The sequence below is a fragment of the Eumetopias jubatus genome, unplaced genomic scaffold, assembly GCF_037043125.1.
Source record: "Eumetopias jubatus isolate StellerSeaLion01/CBP00866 unplaced genomic scaffold, mEumJub1_p1.0 scaffold_6, whole genome shotgun sequence".
Lineage (NCBI taxonomy): Eukaryota > Metazoa > Chordata > Mammalia > Carnivora > Otariidae > Eumetopias > Eumetopias jubatus.
This window is the reverse complement of record NW_028274812.1, coordinates 132,107,563-132,128,416: the sequence shown is the minus strand read 5'-3', so window position 1 is coordinate 132,128,416 and position 20,854 is coordinate 132,107,563. Positions and strand designations below refer to the sequence as shown.

Genomic DNA, 20,854 nt, shown 5'->3' with positions numbered 1-20,854 from the left:
TCACTCAGTGGGGCTCCGTGCTCAGTGGGGAGTCTGCTGGAGATTCTTTCTCTCTGCCCCTCTCCCTGCTCATGAGCTTGCACGTGCTCTCTTTCTCTCTCAAATAAATAAATCCTTAAAAAAAAAAAATAACTGATCAGTGTGGAAGGGAAAGAAATGTTTAAGCCATTGATCAGGGTGGGGGAGCATGCAGACCATCAAAAGTCTGCAAACTGTAAAGCATTAAAACTACATAACCCTTCCCTACATATCCCAAACCACTGAGGAATGGGGACAAAATGATTAGCATTTGTGGGATAGCTTCACAGTGAACCAAAAAGAACACACATAAATTGTACTACCCACATAGATGTTCCCCACTGGATATAAGAATGTCTTAATAAGAACCTACATAATGAAGGGAGAACCCAAAAGGAAAATAACTGTTATTATAGTGTCAACGGATTCTGAAATCCCCTCCCCTCCACATCCCATGTGACTTGAGAGGTCTTTCTGTGAACACGAGACTAATAGAAAAATATGGGGGTCTTATGAATGGAAACACTTATTTTAACATTTGCAATAAATTGGGCAACAAGGCCAGAAAATGTTTCTTATTTACGGAGCAGCAGAGTCAACCAGCCATTTGAGCTCTCTGACTCTCATTTCCCAAATTTGTACAACCTTAGGATTGGAAGTAGATGCTCCCTCGGGCTTCTTTCAGCTCTAAATGCTGTGATTATTCTAAATTCTGCCCAGAATAAAGAGGAGGCTGTTTTTACAGGAAAACTGCACTGGGGAGTTTTTTCTGGATTCACTAAGTGCAGGGGAAAGTCCAAAATGTGGTAGGATAACTGACCCGTGATAAAATCAAGAAGACTTGAAGGCGGGTGGAGGGCAGTTAGCTCAGACAGACCAAAGTCCGGGGAGAGGTGAAGCCAGATGGGGGTGTGCAGCCTCTCCAAGAGACCACTGGACACCTAGCCAGGACTTCGGGGTCTAAGCTGGGCAGTTTTCAGGTGGGATGTGGGAGAGCGTTTGGAGTCCCAGGCAGGAGGGCCTTCTTTTTGTAGACCCCCAGGGAGCTCTGACTTGAAGACAGAATTACAGATTTTCATGAAGGAGGAATCCTGTGAGGATTGGGGCTAAGGAAGAGGGTGGGGAAAGAGGAAGTGTCTAGAAGGGACTTAGGATGGCAGGAAGCTAACTGCATTAGGATGATCTGAGTGTCTTCAGTTTGCTTAGAAAAAAAAAAAAGGTAGTTTGGGGGCTCCTGGGTGGCTTAGACAGTTGAGTGTCCGACTTTTGATTTTTGCTCAGGTCATGATCTCGGGATGGTGGGATCAAGCCCTGCATTGGGCTCTGTGCTCAGTGGGGAGTCTGCTAGAGATTCTCTCTCTCCCTCTCCCTCTGCCCCTGCCCTGCTCGCATGCACACGTGCACTCATGCTCTCTCTCTCTCTTTAAAATAAATAAATCTATATAAAAATGGCAGTTTTACTCCCCAAATGTTCACAATTAAGTTCTGATCTTTTAAATCTGGCTGAAAAGAAAAATTATAGGGAATCAATATCATCCATCTATTTTCTGAAAACATGGCACTGACGTAGATACAGGATAAATATATTTTGGGGAAAACCTGACACTCATGGCTTTGTCCAAAAACATCTCAAGAAAGAATGTCAAATACTCTGCAAGTCAGAGGATGAGATAAAGACAGGGTTGTAAACAGCTCTGGCACTAAGAAACCACACTAAGAAATGGTTAGTTAGGAAAGTAACTAATATATCTACTGCTTTGGATGTAACTTTCTAAGATTGCAAATTGTCTACTCTGAGGTTCAGAGAAAAAAAAAGTCACCCAAGATCTTAACAAGGTCATTTCCCTAACCAACTGATGAGGGTTTTTTTCCATCAAAGAAGCAGCCTTATGGGGTGCCTGGGTGGCACAGTTGGTTGAACGTTCAACTCTTGGTTTCGGCTCAGGTTGTGATCTCAGGGTATAGGGATGGAGCCCTGCATTGGGCTCTACACTCAGCTGGGAGTCTGCTTAAGACTTTCTCTGCCCCTCCCCACTGTGTGCTCTCTCTCTCAAATAAAAAATAAATATTTTTTTAAAAAGCAGCTTTAGGTAAAAAAATTAAAAATTTTAAAAATTTAAAAATTTAAAAAATTAAAATAAATAAATAAAAATAAATAAATAAAAAGTAAAAATAAATAAATAAATAAAAAGCAGCCAGGGGCCTCTACTGTTGGGCTGTTCTTTTTACTTCTTTGATGCAGAATAAGGCACGAGTTTGGTAAACTCAAAGATGGTAGACCTCGGATTGAAGCATAGTCTGGCTTGAACCCATACTGCTCCCAAAATAAGCTTGGCATTGGGAAGCATTCCCAAGGTGAGCAAGATGCTTTGGAAAAACTGAAGAGGAGATACCAGTCCCATTGCTGTTGACCAGGAGCAGAAAGGACTTCAGGAAATGTCCCAGAAAGACTGAACATGGCTAGAAAATGCTGTCTGAAGTTGATCCCTCAGAACGTGGCAAAGTAATCTAGGTTGTGTGTGTGTGTGTGGTGTGTGTGTGTGTGTGTGTGTGTGTGTGTGTGTGTGATGATGGGGGTGGAGGGGATGACGGTTTGCGGATGACTGAGCAGCAGGGCTGAGCAGCATATTAAAAATTATTTCTATTTAGAAAGAACAACACTGGAATTATCACAATCCTGGATTTCAAGATATACTACAAAGCTGTAGTAACCAAAACGGTATGGTACTGGCACAAAAATAGACACATAGATCAATGGAACAGAGTAGAGGGTCCAGAAATAAACCCACACGTATATGGTCAATTAATCCATGGCTAAGGAGGCAATAATATACAATGGGGGAAAAGGTAGTCTCTTCAACAAGTGGTGTTGGGAAAACTGGACAGCTATATGCAGAAGAATGAAATTGGCTTTTGTACACCATATACAAAAATAAACTCAAAATGGATTAAAGACCTATATGTGAGGCCTGAAATGATAAAATTCCTAGAATAAAATGTATGCAGTAATTTCTTTGACATCAGCTGAACATTTTTTCTAGCTATGTCTCTTCAAACAAGAGAAACAAAAACAAAATTAAATGATTGGGACTACACCAAAATAGTTTTGCACAGTGCAGGAAAGCAGTAAAAGACAACCTACTGAAAGGGAGACGATAATTGCAAATGATATATCTGATAAGGGTTAATAGCCAAAGTATACAAAGAACACATAAACTCAACACCAAAAAATCCTATCTGATTAAAAAATGGGCAGAGGACCTGAATAGACATTTTTCCAAAGAAAAAATACAGATGAACAATAGACACATGAAAAGATGCTCAACGTCACTCATCATAAGGGAAATGTAAATCAAAACCACAATGAGATATCACCTCAGACCCATCAGAATGGCTAAAATAAAAAACATAAGAAATAACAAGTGTTGGCGAGGATGTGGAGAAAGGGAACCCTTGTGCACGGTTGGTGGGAATGCAAGCTGGTGCAGCCACTGTGGAAAACAGTATGGAGGGGCCTCAAAAAATTAAAAATAGACTTCCATATGATCCAGTAATTCCACACTGGGTATTTACCCGAAGAAAAAAACCCACTAATTTGAAAAGAAAGACATAGACACCCTTATGTTTATTCCAGCATTATTTACAATAACCAAGATGCAGACGCAATCCAAGTGTCCATCTATAGATGAATGGATAAAGATGTGGTATATATATATACAATGGGATATTACTCAGCCACAAGAAAGAATGAAATCTTGCCATTTATGACAATAGGGATGGACCTACAGGGTATAAAGCTAAATGAAATAAGTCAGCCAGAGAAAGACAAATGCCATAGGATTTCACTCACAAGTGGAATTTAAGGAGAAAAAAAAAAGTACAAAGAAAACAGAGACAAACAAAAACCCAGACTCTTAAATACAGAGAACAAACTGGTGGTTGCCAGAGGGAAGGTTTGGGGTGAGGGGGGAATGTTAATAGATCAAGGGGATGAAGAGCACACTTACCTTGATGAGCACTGAACAATGTATAGAATTGTTAACTCATTATATTGTACACCTGAAACTAATGTAACACTGCATGATAATTATACTTGAATAAAAAATTATGTCCTTTTAAATCAATTCAGTAACTATTCCTATCCCACTGGATGCTCACTATGTTGGGCTGCCAAAAATATAAAAGACCCAAAAAGAGATTAGATAGTGCAGTCAGGGTAATATGATATTCACATTCAAAATGTAGAGAAGATTATAGAATGACATGAAAGAGTTATGACAAAGGTTTACAAAGTGTATAATTGAAAAAAAAAATCAGGGGAAGCTTCCTAAATGAAAGCCATTGAATGTGGACATAGTAAAACCATTATTTAAATGTGAGAGATGGAGGAGAATGGCCTATGTAGAGAGAATGACCTGAAGAAGAAAAGTGCCAAAGGCAGGAGCACAAGGCCCAGTGGTTTTTCTGGGAAAGCAGCAGTGGGAACTGACAATGAGGTGATAGTTACTAGGAATATGCTGGCAGGCAACATGCCACATTGAGATGTCTGTACAGAGTAATTTAATAAGCTGTGGGAACTCCTTAAAGCACTTGGGATTGAGAAGTTATTCCTAGAGCCATGCCTTCATGAGAAAAATATGTCAAGAGTGTTAGAATGGTTTGAAGAGAGAGATCTGGGCTAGAGAGTGCACTTGGACGGGTCTAACGACCTACTAGAGTGGCATGATGGGCTGGGGTTATAGTGCTAGCGATGGGAACAGGGTGGGTGATACTCGCTAGAAACCATCCCAGACAGAATGTACAGAATGTGCTGATTAGATATGGGGTGGAAAGCCATTGGCTAACAGGAGAGAAAGGAGGTGGCAGTCACAGAGATTCTCTAGAAGTGGGTTTGTGGGGAGTAGAGAGGTGGAAGGGGGAGCATGCCAGTGGGAGCCTCAGGAAGAGCTAGCCAATAGATGGGGAGAAATGTCTGGGAGGGCCTGGGGGCCGCGATGATTCATCAGTACCCAAGCCGTGATGAGCTGCAGACGTAAATTAGAATCACCAAGGGAGAGAGAACATTAAGAGCCGAAAAAGCAAGCTGAGGAAAGACCCCAGGGGGATGCTTATTGAAAATTCAAATTTCCCTAATTCTGAATTTCTCTGAGAATAGTGACTCTAAAATCAACTATTAACCAAGTTTCAACTGAATAGTTGGTAACCAAGAGTAAGAAAAGAACAAAATTATCCATTTAAATACAAGTTTCTCAAAGAGGGATTTAAAAGCAATGCCCTTTAACACATTTGGCAACATGAGAGCCTTTATTGAATCATAGCTGAAAAAGTTAAAAATAGAACTACCCTATGATTCGGCAATTGCACTGCTAGGTATTTACCCAAAGAATACAAAAATACTAGCTCAAAGGGGTGCATGCACCCCGATGTTTAGAGCAGCATAATCTACAATAGCTAAAGTACGGAAATAGCCAAAGTGTCCACCGACTGATGCACGGATAAAGAAGATGTAGTATCTATATACGATGGAATATTACTCAGCTATAAAAAGAAAAAAAAATCTTACCATTTTCAATGGCATGGATGGAGTTAGAGTTAAGAGAAATAAGTCAGAAAAAGACAAATACCACATGATTTCATTCATATGTGGAATTAAGAAACAAAACAAACAAAACAAACGAGCAAAGGGAAAAAAAAGACAGAGAGGCAAACCAAGAAACAGACTCAACTCTAGAGAACAAACAGATGGTTACGGGAGGGAATGGGGGTGGATGAAACGTGAAGGGGATTAAGGAGGGCACTTGTGATGAGCACCAGGTGCTGTAGGGAAGTGTTGAATCACCATATTGTACACCTGAAACTAATATTACACTGTATGTTAACTAACTGGAATTTAAATAAAATTTAAAAAGATAATGTACCTCTTCAAGTACGTAACAAATTAAAAATAAATCAATAAATAAAACTAGATAGTCCTCAAGAAAAAAAATTTCCATAACAAAGTATTGTTCAAGGACTACTGGCTTTAGTCTTTGATAATTATCTCTTTGTGGCTCTTACCCTATCTGCCTTTCTAAGTAAAAATGATTTTTATTATTTATTTATTTTATTGAGAGAGTGAGAGAGAGCACGGGCGGGGGGGGTAGCAGGGGGAGGGACAGAGGGAGAGGGAGAAGCAGATTCCCTGCCGAGCAAGGAGCCCGACACTCAACTCGATCCCAGGACCCTGGGATCATGACCTGAACTGAAGGCAGACCCGCTAACTGACTGAGCCACCCAGGTGCCCCTAAAAATGACTTCTAGAGAAGAATGATTCTATACATTCACTGTAGGGAGGAGAGAGAACACTGGATTAGCCCTAAAACAATCTGAATTCGTATTCTGAGTTTGCTGATTACTAGCCATTCAATAAATTCAAGACATACTGAGAGAAAGATATGCATCCTACAGGGAGTTTAGGTTGCCAAGTCAGTGTATAAAGCGGAAACAACATACAGTCAAAATTCCTCTGGAGAAATCCCTTGGGAATGTGCCACATTAAGATGACAGGGAGTCTCCATAATTCTAACATGACTGATTTTCCCTTTAATCTTGGTCCAGATGGTGGTTTCTTCTAACAAGCACCGAATGAAGAAGTTGGCTCTAGTTGAGGAGCTATCTTATGAGATATACACAGTATCTTTAACATTAGGGAGCCATGGGAACCAAGGCCCATCATGGGAATAAGCAGAATCCACCTCATGCTCACTCTCCAGACAAACTGGGCGGAATGGAGGGCAGGGTGGGATGGCCAAAACCATCTAAATTTACACATTGTATGTGCATGCACGCACTCGCGTGTGTGTGTGTTTGTGGGTATGTGTGAATACAGTTGAGTTTACGCAGGTTAAATGAATATAAGTTGAGACTCCATTGTATTGAGCATTGCTCATGTACCAGGGATTGTGTTAGGTATAAAGAAAAGAAAAATTAGCAGGTACAGGTTCTACCTTTGAAGCTCAGTCTAGATGGCCACTGAGAACACAAACACAGCATTCCAAGACTACTAATAGTACAGTATGATACAGGAGAAGTGAGTCCACAGGAGCGAGAATTACGAAAGTCTTTTTAGAGAGTGACTATAAGCTGAATCTGAAAAGAAAAGCATATGTCAGTCAAATGAGGGAGAGGGAGGAAAAGTCCAGAGCATCCTGTCAGGGGGACTGGCATGAGTCAAGGCAGGGCGGGTGGGAGTGGCACATTTGGGACTCACAAGTCGTCCAGTAGAGCTGGAGCACAGTATGGGATGGGGTACGTAGCAAGAAAAGGTGCTAGAAAGGCTAAGAGTGCCCTGTGCCCAGTGAAGGGCTGGGATGTTATTTTCGAGGTGATGAGGATGCATTGAAGGTCGTCAAGGAGAGAGAGGATCGAATGATCAGTTTTTATAAAGGTCATCCTGACGCTATGGAGAATGGGTTAAAGCAGGCTGAGAATGGAGTCGGGGAAAACACAGTTGACCGTTGAACAATGCAAGGGTTAGGGGTGCCCACCCCTGTTCAGGAGAAAATCCACATACAACTTTGGACTCTTCCAAAACTTAACTACTTATAGCCTACCTCTGACTGGAAGCCTTACCGATGACAACCAGTCAACACTTATTTTGCATCGGATACGTATCATATGCTCTATCCCAACAGTAAAGTCACCTGGACAAAAGAAAATGTCATTAAGAAAATCATAAGGAAGAGAAACTACGTTTACAGCACTGGATTGTTAAAAAGTCCACGCGTCAGTGGACCCACACGGTTCGAACCCACGTCGTTCACGGGTCAGCTGCAGTTAGAAAGAAACGAGACGGTCGTAGGAGAGAGACAAGGGGACACAGATGGTAGCACTGGAAGCGGAGAAGAGCCAGATTCCGTTTATTGACTGTTTAGTCTGTATCCGGCGCTATGCCAAGAACGTGTACTCATCATCTTGTTTTTTCTGCCAGGAACCCTAGGAAGCTGGAGTTGCTAGTTCGTGTCATCCCCGTGGCCATCCCGCGAGGGCCTGGCCCACCTCATCCCAGCTCCAGCCCCCACCGTCCTGCTCCCCTAGGACCTTTGCAAGCCCCGCCCCTCCACCTGGCACCTTTTTCTCAAGGGCATGGCTGGCTCGCTCTCATTTAGGAGGAACAGCTCCTGTGCTCCTTTCTCCAAGAAGGCTTCCCCAACCCACCCCATTTTGAAGCAGGTCCCTTTCTGGACCAGCCTGTCTTTCCTTCATAGCGCTTACCATAACCTCTAATTATCTTATCCGTCTGCTTATTCTTATCTATGTTCCCCGTCTAGAACAAACGCTCCATGAGGCTAGGGGCCTTCTTTGTCTCACTCGCTACTATATCCCCATACCTAGCATGGTACCTAGGTGCTCAATAAATATTTATTAAGTGAATATGCATTTTATAGATGAAGACATAGTAGAAACAAGAACAATAATAAAAATTAACACTTAAATAGGTGCTGGGCACCAGTCCAGTTCATTTAAGCCTCATATACTTGAGATAAATGTTATTTTCCCTATTTTATAGATGGGGAAACAGAGGCCCGCAAAGGTAGGCAACCTGTCCAAAGTCACACAACTTGTAAATGCCAAAGCAGGGCTCCAGATCCAGGCAGTCTGGCTACAGGCTCCATGCTTTCAATACCTTTGCTCTACGACTCGAAGCTGGTGCTTTTTCGTAAGTGTCGGGCCATGTGGCTGGGGACGGAGGAACTACGATTCCCACCTGGGTCTCTCCAAGTCTTGGAACCCAAGCTCCAGGGAAAGCCAGATCCACAGGGATGGGGCGGTGAGAGAGCGAGAGAGTGGGAATCTAGCCTGTGGGGCGGAGCTCAGAGAGGATCCTGTGGGATTCAAGGGCACGCAAAGGTGAGGGTGTAGGCTGAGGTCTGAGCGTGCCGGATTTGAGGTTCTCACTGTACCCATTCTCTCCTTCGCTGTGCCTTTTACTTTTGGAGGAAAGGCACATTATTCAACTGTTCCGATTCCACCTTCTCGTTGATAAAATGTGGGTTTAAGTACTGACCGGACAAGATTCTTGTGAAGATTAAACTAAGATAAGGCAGACCCATTGTTAGATGTACAGTAAATAGTCCCCTCATTTTTCCTGTTACCTCCCACTCACAGGAAAAAGCCCAAGTTCCAGGAAAACGGGCTAACTATCCAGATGACACAAGGAACAAGAGAGAACACTCTTGGGTGTGGGTCCAGCCATCTAACCATTCCACAAACTTTTTTTTTTTTTAAGATTATTTATTTATTTATTTGACAGAGAGAGACACAGCGAGAGAGGGAACACAGCAGGGGGAGTGGGAGAGGGAGAAGCAGGCTTCCCGCGGAGCAGGGAGCCCGATCATGACCCGAGCTGAAGGCAGACACGTAACGACTGAGCCATCCAGGCGCCCCTAACCATTCCACAAACTTAACAAGACCTACAATGAGCCAAGTTTTGTCTTTGGAACACTTGCACTTTTTGCAATAATTAAATGAAGAATTCATCAAACTAGGTACATTTTAATCTAAATGTATAACACAAGTCTCCCCTCTCCTTCTAGATGTTTCTTTTTATTCTTACTTCTTGCTAGGTATATGAGGTATTTATCTTTGGACAAGTCCCATGTTTTAGTCTTCAAGTTTCTCATCTGCAAAATGGGAACGGTAGTCCTTTTACAGGGGTCTTATAAGGATTAAAGATCATGTGTAAGTACTTTTGCAAAATAAGTACTCTCCAAACATAACAAAGGAACGTTATTAAAAATGTTTTTATGGGAGTGCCTAGCTGGCTCAGTTGGTAGAGCATGTGACTCTTTTATTTTTATTATTATTTTTTAAAGATTTTATTTATTTATTTGACAGAGAGAGACACAGTGAGAGAGGGAACACAAGCAGGGGGAGTGGGAGAGGGAGAGGCAGGCTTCTGGCCAAGCAGGCAGCCCGATGCGGGTCTAGGACCCTTGGATCATGACCTGAGCCAAAGGCAGACGCTTAATGGCTGAGCCACCCAAGCGCCCCTATTTTTATTATTTTTTAAATATTTTATTTATTTATTTTTGAGAGAGAGAGAAAGAGAGAGGGAGAGCACAAGCGGGCTGGGGAGGGACAGAAGGAGAAGCAGACCCCCTGCTGAGCAGTCCTGATGCAGGACTCAATCCCAGGACCCTGGGATCATGACCTGAGCTGAAGGCAGCCACTTAAATGACTGAGCCACCCAGGTGCCCTGAGCATGTGACTCTTGATCTCGGGGTTGTGGGTTTGAGCCCCACGTCGGGTGTAGAGCTCACTTAAAAATAAAGTCTTAAAAAAATATGCTTTTATGAGGCAGAAGGGATATGCTTCTTGAGATCATGCCACTTCCACAAAAGTAACTTAATTAGTATTCTCCAAATTACAATTGCTCAAGGCCTTAAAGTTTTATATCTCAACTAAATCTTGCCCTTCTAATACCAGGTGGAGATAATCATTAACACCCTGCCCTCAGGACAACGGACCATTTTGCTGTGGTCTAAGGAGCCACCTTCTACCATAGCCTGCCCCCTTGGGAAAGTGACCTAAGAAAGGCTGGTCAACATTCTTCATCCCCCTGCCCCAGTTTGGTTAGGGATAGGGATTTGGACCAAGCAGGACCAATCTGAGGACTCCCCTACACTGTTGCTGGAACTCTCAGGAAAAAGATTTTCTTGTCCCCCAGGAGTGCCAGGGGTCAGAACCACGTACCCAGAGCTACTTCTGGCCATCTCTGACACCATGTGGGGAGAACCTGCCTGAATGGGGCCAACACAGAGAGAGAGCTAGGGTCACCAGCTCGTCCCAGTTTGCCAGGACTTTTCTGATGGTAGCACTGAGAGTCCCGTACCTAGGACCTCCCTTTAGCTCTGGGCAAACAGGAACAGTTTTTCACCTCCTAGAAAGACCACCTGGCAAGAAAGAGTCCTGAATATATTGTTTCCACTCTCGATCCAGCTTTATTTGGAGCCCTTTGAGCATTTCAATTCTGTGACCCAGTGGGTTCTGGTGTCTATTTTAGCAACTTTGAGTTGTGTTTCTGCCATTTGCCACTTAAGGAGTCAGAGCACACTCCCAAAGAATGTGCACATATAAATAAAACTCGAAGTTAAAGAAGCAAAATAAGTGGAAGTAGGAAACATGCTATTTTTAGATTTGAAAAATGCAGAAATGTGATCATGCAGTCACTTCTGAGGTTGAGATAATTTATTTGAAGAAGGGGCTCCGAAAAAAAAAATGTATACAAAATGGAAAAAGGGAGAGAGGCAAACGAAAACATTCTTATGGAAGAAAAACCTCATGGCATGAGAAAGGTCAGAGTAATTCATGGGCAAAAATTCAAAAGAACAAACTTACATAGCGAGGGGGTTAAACAAAATAGCTGGGAAAAAAAAATAACAGCTTTGCTTTTCCATTGAAGATGGACGATTTGGTCAAGGGAATGACCTGCAAAAAACAAGCCCAGCAGCTGTTTCTGCAGATACTGATCAATTTCACAAGATTTAAAGCAAAAATCTAAATGGCCTCTGGCTCTCCACCATGGGGCAGGGAGGCCAAAGACAGTGCTATAGGAATAACCAAAAAAGCTTGAGAACATGGTCTTTGGACTATGGCTAGCAGAACCTGGTGCTCTGTAGTGTCGGTCAGAGAAGTGTTGAAATCTGCACTCCTGGAGGGTTTCCTCTGGGAATATGGCCAGAAGGGAGAGGTCTAGATAGTCTATCTCTATCGGAGCCGCACAGAGTGGAATGATAGCCCCCTCTGTCTGGCCTCCCCTGAAGAAGGATGAGAGACTGGGGCCTCTTCCCCAAGGGACTCTTTCTGGCTTGTTTCGATACCATTTCTAATTCCAGTGCAGAATGGAAAAAGTTGAAGTGTTGAAAACCAAGAGAGAAATCATTTTCTCAATAGAAAGATAACATGGGAGGAAAAAAAAAGCCAGTGAAGCTATGTGATTCAGGGCTACCTCTGTGAATATACTTTCCACTGAGTCTCACCAACTTTAAACTATTTTCACTTGGTTTTCTGATGTCATCTCATTAGAGGGAACTAGCCATTTTCGTGGTCTTGTTACTTTGGTGGGTGATTTGGGGAAACTGAGGCACCCCGGCATGGTCTTTCTAACACAACCACTTTAATTGAGGATGGTAGGAGAAAGAGAGGAAGGAACGTTTGAGGGAGGAAAGGAACAACACTATCTCTACTTGCACATTTTGCAAAAAAGATGTCAACACCCTACTTGCTGAAGGACTTTTCCTCTTTTCACATGACATTGAAAACAGAAGAGCTGATATCATTCGAAGTTGTCTGGTAGCAAAGAACCCCATTCACACACTAAATCTTAAGTCACAAGGAATAGTCGAGCTTAAAACCCGGTAGCTCCCTGAGTGTGTGATTGGATTTTACATTGCCTTTGAAGATGGAGACACCCAACATGGGCTAGAGCGTTTGATGATTTGTTTTTTTAAAAAAATAACTTGCAATTCAGGAAGCCCCACCTATAAGCAGGATATCCTTCTGCTTTCTCCCTGAACCAGGATGCCATTCAGCATCTAAGAAAGGAGTCAAAGCCGCAGGAGATGTCATGCTATCCTGAAAAGCATCCCTTGCAGAATCAGACCTGAGGGATCACTGATTCTGGGCTGTGCTTGCCTTCCTCCCTGGGGGATGCTCATGGTGGAGCTCTCACCTCCGAAGGAAATGGAATACATTCGCCAAGGCTAATGGGCAACTGAGAATCCTGACTCACCAACATTTATTTCTACCTTCCTACAAATTCCTGATAGTCGCGTGCCAGGTGTTTATACGGTGCTGGGCAATGTGTCTTCTGCAAGGAAAGGCATAGGTAGAGACAAAGGGGGGTCTTCTTACCTGGGCCCTCATTTGGTAGTTGGGGAGATTTAAGGTTCCAAGAGGTTATGTGATTTACATGGAGTGACAGGGTCACTCCGAGAGGGCAGAAGCCAGCAAGCGTACCACACCACAAACCTATAGCAAAAATGGTTTCCTCTCCTGGGCTTATCTACGTAACCATCTTGGTCTCCCACCTTGTCTATTTGACATGGCTGGAAAGGAGAAAGAGACTAAGGGGAAGAAAAAGAAAAAGGAGGGAGGTGAAAGATTCTTTTTTCCCTTGGTTTTCTTCTGTTGATTTGACATTGAGACGATTGATCATCCACCTGTCACAATAACCACAGACATTTAACACCAGCCCCAATCCACATTTTTCTTCTTTTAAAAAGTGATGATTCAGGCTTTTGTTAAGTTAACAAAATGCCCTCACCTCAAACCATATGTAAGGAACCACATACATAGTACTGACTTTTTATTAATCAAAAGGGAATAGTGAGAATAGAAAGGGACTACATACTTAAATATGAAAATCAGCTCGACGTACCTAATGCTCCCAAATTATATGCCAATGATGGAACAGCAGACAAGAGGAGAAAAGATGGGGGCCAGACAGAGAGGGGAGGTCAGGAGAGCCCAAGCTCACAGTACAAGAGCAAACCCTATTCAACAGGCCAGTCACCCTGGAATTCACAGACCAAACACGGTATTTTCCAGAGAATGTTGGCATGTTTATTGCCCAGCAGGCTCTGCCCTGCAGCCTGAGAGCACCGACCAGTATTTCCAAGTTGGCAGCCCCCCAAAACCAGAACAATGATTGCTTTTCTCTTGCTATAATAATGCTGTTGAGTTCATCAGAGATCCATTTTGTATTTTTCATTGAGTCCAAAGCATGCGGTTTCCTTCAGAAGAAATCCTATCACGGTTTATGTAGTTTTAAAAATAACTGATCTGGTCCATTGGTAAAGGTAGAAATGTTTTGTTGAGAGAAGAAGGAGCTGCTCCTAGAATCTCCTTATTGATCTGAAGTAAAATGTTAAAAAAAACAACAACAAAAAAACAACCAACTCTATACATGTGATATAGTATATGCATGAATCCAAATATTTCTCAACTCACTAGGTCTTAGGGAGGCAACTATGGTGTAAAGCCTTATGCTTGGTCATTTATTCATTCATTTCATTACTCAATCATTTATCGAATTTATCGACCATTTACTATGTGTTCTAAGCATTGAGGATGCAGCAGTTAACAAGATAGAAAATGACCCCAACATCATGGCGCTAATAATACAGAGAAGGCCAAGAACAAACCCATGCAAATAAGTAAATATGATTATTCCAAATAAAAAAAGTGATTATTCCAAATTCCTTTGAAAGAAAAATAGGGTGGGGTGGTCAGCTCAGCCTCTGTGACCTGTAACATCCGGCTGACGAGGTGCCTGTGCAGGTCTGGGGGTAGGAAGGAGAATGGCTGAGGCAAAGACCCTGAGGTAAGAGCGAGTCTGACAAATTTGGGGGAAAGCAAGAACACCACCGGGGACCAAGAAAGTAATGCCTATTGTGGTAAAGTTTTCATAAGATGAATGCAAAAGAAATTGATCAGTTGTAAAGCAATACCACTCAAAAGTATTACTTGGCCATGCTAGACCACGATTCTGCATCTGGAAAGGATTAGAGGGAGAACTATGGATTTCACTTTTCATCTTCTATGTCCACTAAAAAGGAGCAGGCTCTTGAGAAGCCTTTCGAAGTACAGCACGTTGACGTCACGTGAAACACGCAACCACACATACCTGGGATCCTATTGAGCGTCACCCAGAAATGTTCATCGGGGCTGAAAGTGTCTTTGGACCAGTGGAACAAGTCAACAGCCCGTGGGTCGTGGAGGACAAAGTCGGTGAACTCTCTGGATAGAGCAACATAGGCAGAGCCAAAGTAAATGGTGAGGTTATGGGGAGGAGGTGGTTTCAGCTTTGTGGTTCTGATCACATAGGAAAGCTCTTTGCCCAGGTGCTCCCGGTGGACGAATTTAGTCCGTCCAATAGCGTGAGCTGGGGGCAGCACCCCGGGGGTAATGTTTTTCCCTTTAAAGCCTTTCAGATACCGAACTATCTCCTTGTTGGTTTTCAGGGGGAAGTCTTGCCCGCACGTGTTGATAGCGTACTTCCAGGGTACCTTGGACACCGAGAGGTCTTTGATGCAGTTCAGGTCAGCCTGGAGCCTGGAGATCCCCCCATAGACAACTGGCTCCATCTTGGAAGCCAGGAAAGCATTTGGGAAGCAGCTCAGTAATTGCTCCACTGAATCTTTAAATTCAACGGTCGCCTTTTCATCCACATGAACACAGTAGACATTCTGAGGCATGTAAATAGCTCTAAAGAGCCTTGCAAAGGTATCAAAATTGTGATGGATGGCCATAATATATGCCAAAGGAAATTCAGCTTCTTCTTTAGATAAAGGGGCCGTGATGTAGTGGCTTTGGGTCAGGTAATCCTTGCAAGAAGACTTCTCATACATTATCAGTTTGTTTCTCCACAGGAAAGGTGTTTTGCCTCTGACAAAGGATGCGCAAACTTGAGTCAGCATCAAAGTGTCTGAGTTATTCAGCCTCTGGAAGCTTTGCTCGCCCCCAAAACTGAGCACGTAGAACACAATAAAAATGATTACGCAAGAAACAGAAACTATAAAGAGGTAACGCATCGAAGGCATGCCTCACAGAGGAGCAAGATTTCAAAGCCGGGCAAAATCTGGAAGTCCTTCCCCAAACTTACTTTTTCCTCTGAGTTCTTAGTTTGGTACATACTCCAGTAATTCCTAGCCTGAAGGAGACGCTGGGAATTGATTCCGTTTCATGCCTGCAGTCCGGCTGCTGGCTCCGGCCGTCCCCGTGCTGATATTAGTAACTGGTCCCGCCTCCTCCTCTGCTTCTCAGAGGGCCTTTGTCTAAAGCCCAGCGGCAGGTTCCCGAAGCCCGGCCTTTTCCCTCCCTCTGCCTCCCTGCCCGCATCTGCTCGCTGTGGCCCCCGATCTCTCCGGCAACTCCTTTCCGCTGCAGGATGAGCTTCTCAGATGTCTTTTCTTTGAGTTCCCGTGTGTTTCCCCTTCGCACCCCCTGGTTTCTGCCATTCAGGGGATTAGCGCCGTGAAAGCCAAAGTTGAAATAATGTGTTCTGGCAGGCGTGCTGTTTCCTGCTAGTCACCCGCAGGCGGCGGCGCTCCCCCCCCACCCCACCCCCACCCCGGCTGCTCATGGCAACACCTGGCCCCTCGGCCCTTCCAGTCCAATCCACGGGATGTAATGTGGCCTCCGTGCGCAAATGCTTTCATGAAAAACATGCTCTAATGACAAAAGTGACAATATCTAAAAGAAAAAAAACAACAGCATCCATCCCGGCTCCTTTGTAGTGCTTTCGGGTCCTGCCCTACCCTTTAGGAAAACAAGAGATTACGGGACTCCCATTCCTAGGGGACCTGAAAACGCAGGCTCCCTGGGGCCGTGACTTTGAGATCGGGTGCCAGCCCCTTGCCCACCCTTACGGCATCCAGCATTCACGGCAGTGCTTGTCACACGAGCAAGTCCCAAGCTACATCCCCTGATTTACTTAAGCCTTTAAAGTTTCCCTGGAAAGAACTTGAATCCTGGCCACAAATGATGTTCAGATTAGGGGACCTGGGGGGCACTCAGCTCTTAAACACCCGGAGAACATCATCTAATACTCAGAGAAGTACTTCATACCTGCCCAGTCAGGCTTATTGACCACCTAGGAAAAGCATGGCTGTTTTCCCCCACCTGTAAAGGGTAGTGTTTTGGCTAAAGAATATCAAGCTCTTTGGGGCGCCTGGATGGAAAAACAATGTGAGCCCCCGCCATTCGAGGCACCATGCTCCAAGTGATAGACTTCCTGAGCACATTGTATTGTTGGTTTGTTTTTAAGTAAACTCTATGCCCAACACAGGGCTCGAACTCAAGAACCCCCGACATCAAGAGCCGCACACTCCACTGACCGAGCCAGCCAGGCGCCCCTCTGTATCTTTTCTTTCTGCTAGTTTCCATTGTTCTTATTTTTCGTTCTTCCAACTCGTACCTTATTTTCCTCTCCCCTTTACTAAATCCTTCTCATTCTTTAAGACCTGTCACAAATAAACTCCATGTAGAACCCACCTTCAGATTTTTAGGCAAAGTAGAAAAAAGAAAATGTAGCCATTATGTGGGTAAAACAGATAAATCTAATTCTTAGTGTCTTCCACGGAATAAAGCAAAGAAAATGACGGCAAAGTGCATGATAATGGAAAAGTCAATCCCAAGCTTCTTTTTCCAAATTATACCTTTAAGTATTAGGTTATTGTGTATTTTATTTCAGAACAACAGACAGTCATTTCAGTATCTAGTTTGGAAAAGCCTTTTGGCTTAGAATGAATATTAATATATTTGCGGCCTGACAAAGTGTTCAGGGTGCAGATGCATGACTTAATTAGGCCAACAGAGACTGTTTACATTATTGTTTCCAACTGGCCATTAACACAGGAGCTCGGATCTACACAGGCTTGGGAACAGACTAATAATGCCATTATATTAAGAAATACACACCAGCCGAATTAGGGGCTATCCTAATGTTTCTGTATTCAATCTATTACTTCCAATGGCATTGTTTGTGTGTTTAAAATATAGCTGTTTTCCCTCTCTGCCCTTTTGGCTGCCCTTGGTCCAACTTTCCCCACCCCCAGGTTCTGGTATTTAAGAAAAAAATAAAACAAAACACAAAAAAATAAAACCCACAGGAGAACTTTTTAAGAAACCGCATGTCAAAACACAGAAAGGCTGAAATGGTTACCTTTCCTTCCTAATAGGCCATAAGAGCGGTTTACCCAGAACAGACACCATGTGTTTTTTTGCTACCGAGACTGACCAGCTCAGCCTTCCCTCCCTCTCCGCCTTTGACTGCAGGCAAGGACCAGGTGGGCACCTGTAGGCCTAGCAACTGAGCCTTGTCACTCACTTTGGAAGCAGTTATTCCCCAGCTAGCCAATTAATCAGGGGAGCCATGCTTACCCTCCCCTGGGGCCACCATCAGCACTTGCTCTTTATTCCATCCAGTTTTTATTTTTTGTACAGCTGTAGATAATTCTTCCAGCTCTGGAGCTATCTTAGAACACAGCCCCCAAATGAAGAGAGTATCCTTTCTTGGAAATGATAGAAGACTCAGAATCTCTATGAAATAGAGAAATCATCAAGGGAACGGAAGAAGATCCTCTGACACCTCAGCAGCCTTACGCTTTCCGTGTCAAAGAGGACAGCGTTGAAGGGGGCGGCACCACACATATCATGGCTCACCAGACTGTCGTAAAGGACCTTGCGTGAGAAACTGGGCTTCCATCTTGCTGCAAAGGAGCACCACCAAGGACACTTTTAGATGGAGGAGTGCTCCCAGGCCACCCGTGCCAGATAAGGGAGGACCAAGAGCAAAATAAATCGCGGTGAGGAAGTATTCATCAGCCCATACATGTATACTGCACCCACTGATAATAATAACAAATAATAAATAAGTCCATTATTTATGTATTCATTAACGATGTTTCCTAGAAACAACCCTGAGGCTTTAATGGGGATTTAGTCGTGTAAATACTCACAGAACATCAGCTGCTGCAGCTTTGGGGTTTTTTCTTAAAAAAATACAGATAGAAGAAGGATTTAAAGTCCCAGGGTCACTAAGGAATTCATGGGCTGGGAATCAGTGGGAAGTCTAGACTTACTTTTCCATTCGTTCAACCTTGTAATGTAGAAATATGTATGTTACCATATTTATACTATTTATTTACCTGTTTGTATGTGTTCAATGAATGAATGAATGAATGAATGAAGGGAGTCCACATCCCCCATGGTTCCAGGTAGCCATAGGTAAATGCACTCTTAACTGGAATTGGGAACAAAGGAACTGGTATCTTTTATTTTGACAAACAAAAACTCTGACCGGATTCATTTTATTTTCTTTCTTGTTTTTTTTTCTGATTAATTAATTAATTTTTTCCAATTAATTAACATCTAATGTATTATTGGTTTCAGAAGTACAGGCCTGTGATCAGTCTTACATAACACCCAGTGCTCATTACATCACGTGCCCTCCTTAATGTCCATCACCTAGATACCCTATCCCTCTGCCACTTTCCCCTCCGGCAACCCTCAGTTTGTTTCCTATGATTAAGAGTCTGACCAGATTGATTGACCAGGTAGATTAAATGACATTAAAAAACCCACAACTTTCGATCAAGTTTCTGTGGGAAACTATGCAAGATAATGTTTTCACTTATGTGTCAAGAAAGGTTGTCCAGGGGCGCCTGGGTGACTCAGGTGGTTGCAGGTCATGATCCCAGGGTCCTGGGATCCAGCGCCCTGTCTGGCTCCCTGCTCAGCCGGGAGTCTGCTTCTCCCTCTCCCTCTGGCCCTCCCCTCTGCTCATGCTCTTTACTTGCTCTCTCTTTCTCTCTCTGTCAAATGAATAAATAAAAAATCTTAAAAAAAACCACAAACGAACAAGGGCTGACTATTAACCCTCACAACATTACTAACAGGGCAATAGTGCTCACATGGTGCAAAAATCAGGACACTGGATCTTAGTCCCTTTTCTAACTTTAACCGAGTATGTGGTCTTAGGTCCCTATTTGCTTCATCTTTAAAAAGGATGTTGTCGGGCGCCTGGGTGGCTCAGTCGTTAAGCGTCTGCCTTCGGCTCAGGTCATGATCCCAGGGTCCTGGGATCGAGCCCTGCATGGGGCTCCCTGCTCCGCGGGAAGCCTGCTTCTCCCTCTCCCACTCCCCCTGCTCGTGTTCCTGCTCTCTCTGTGTCTCTCTGTCAAATAAATAAATAAAATCTTTGAAAAAAAAAATAAAATAAAAAGGATGTTGTCTATAGTCCCTTTTAGCTAAAATGAGCTATAATTCAGTATTTGTATGGTGAATCCGCTAAGCAGCAGTGACAGAATGCAGGAAGTGTGAGGAATGGCCCCTGTCCTGTAGGAAATTCCATCTTCACTAGGATTCAAAATACATACAGCTGAAAATACGTGACCGGCAAAACACAGAAGACTGTGGATCGGTTCCAAACAAGAGGACATCCAGTAAATGTGATGGAAGCTCAGAGGGGAAAAAAGCTCCCTTGGAACTGGGACGGTGAGAAAAGGCTTCCAGTGGGTGGATTCTGACCCTCAGAACATAGAGAAGGCATTCCACCTGGAGAGATTACAAGATAGAGCAAGAACAGAAGAACAAGAAAGCCCAATGTGGAGAAATTTCCTGGGGCCGAGTTGTGAATCTGGAACTTCTCTGGCTTAGCAGCAGATAAAAACCTTCTTATCAGCTAACCCTGACTTCAGAGTACCAGTCACGGTTAGAGGATGAGCTCAGTAGAGTGGGGACATTTTCCCCTTGTTCCTGTCATGGTCCAGCAACTCGAACAGCCTTCCCTCATGTTCTGGAAGGTGAGCCATTTGGCACACACCGTGTTCAATGCTTGTTGAATGGGTCCAGAATCATCTGGACATTTGGAAAAGTACCATTTCCAGCTATGGAAAAAGGACTGTTAAAACCTATATTTGCCACTTGTTCTAATTTGTAAATTAGAACAGCAAAGGCTAGGAGAACCCTCCACGAGTTGTGATTTTACTGTTCCAGTATTCCTTGAGCATACCTGCAGAGACCTAACTATGAATGTATCACATCGGCCCTGAACTCTTTTGCAATTCCTCACACACCTTTTCTTTAATTGCATGTATTGATGAAAACTTCATTATGGTTTCATAATTGTTTTGGGATTGGTTTTTCCATTCTCAATTAACTGCTGTCCTTTAGTTGGGAAAGAAATGGAGGGAACACAGGCTTGAGCAGGCAGACCACATTTAAAATGTTAAATAACAGCAGAAAGGGCCCCTCAAGGACAGGGTCTGATGAAGTTTATAGAAGTAACATT

General features: G+C 43.4%; 2 protein-coding genes across 5 annotated transcripts in view; both read right to left on the bottom strand.

Moving 5' to 3' along the window:
* The window catches only part of LOC114212530 (N-acetyllactosaminide beta-1,6-N-acetylglucosaminyl-transferase), an 89,940-nt gene that overhangs the window by 45,558 nt on the left and 23,528 nt on the right, over positions 1 to 20,854 (bottom strand). The window lies entirely within an intron of this gene.
* Positions 14,586 to 15,815, bottom strand: LOC148164161 (N-acetyllactosaminide beta-1,6-N-acetylglucosaminyl-transferase-like). Its single transcript, XM_088024218.1, has one exon. It carries the CDS (start codon positions 15,600 to 15,602, stop codon positions 14,586 to 14,588), a length of 1,017 nt encoding a protein of 338 aa, XP_087880344.1. The 5' UTR covers positions 15,603 to 15,815.

Bases quoted from the DNA above. Each gene is read 5' to 3' on its own strand.
- LOC148164161 (XM_088024218.1), bottom strand. From the start codon at position 15,602: ATGCCTTCGATGCGTTACCTCTTTATAGTTTCTGTTTCTTGCGTAATC.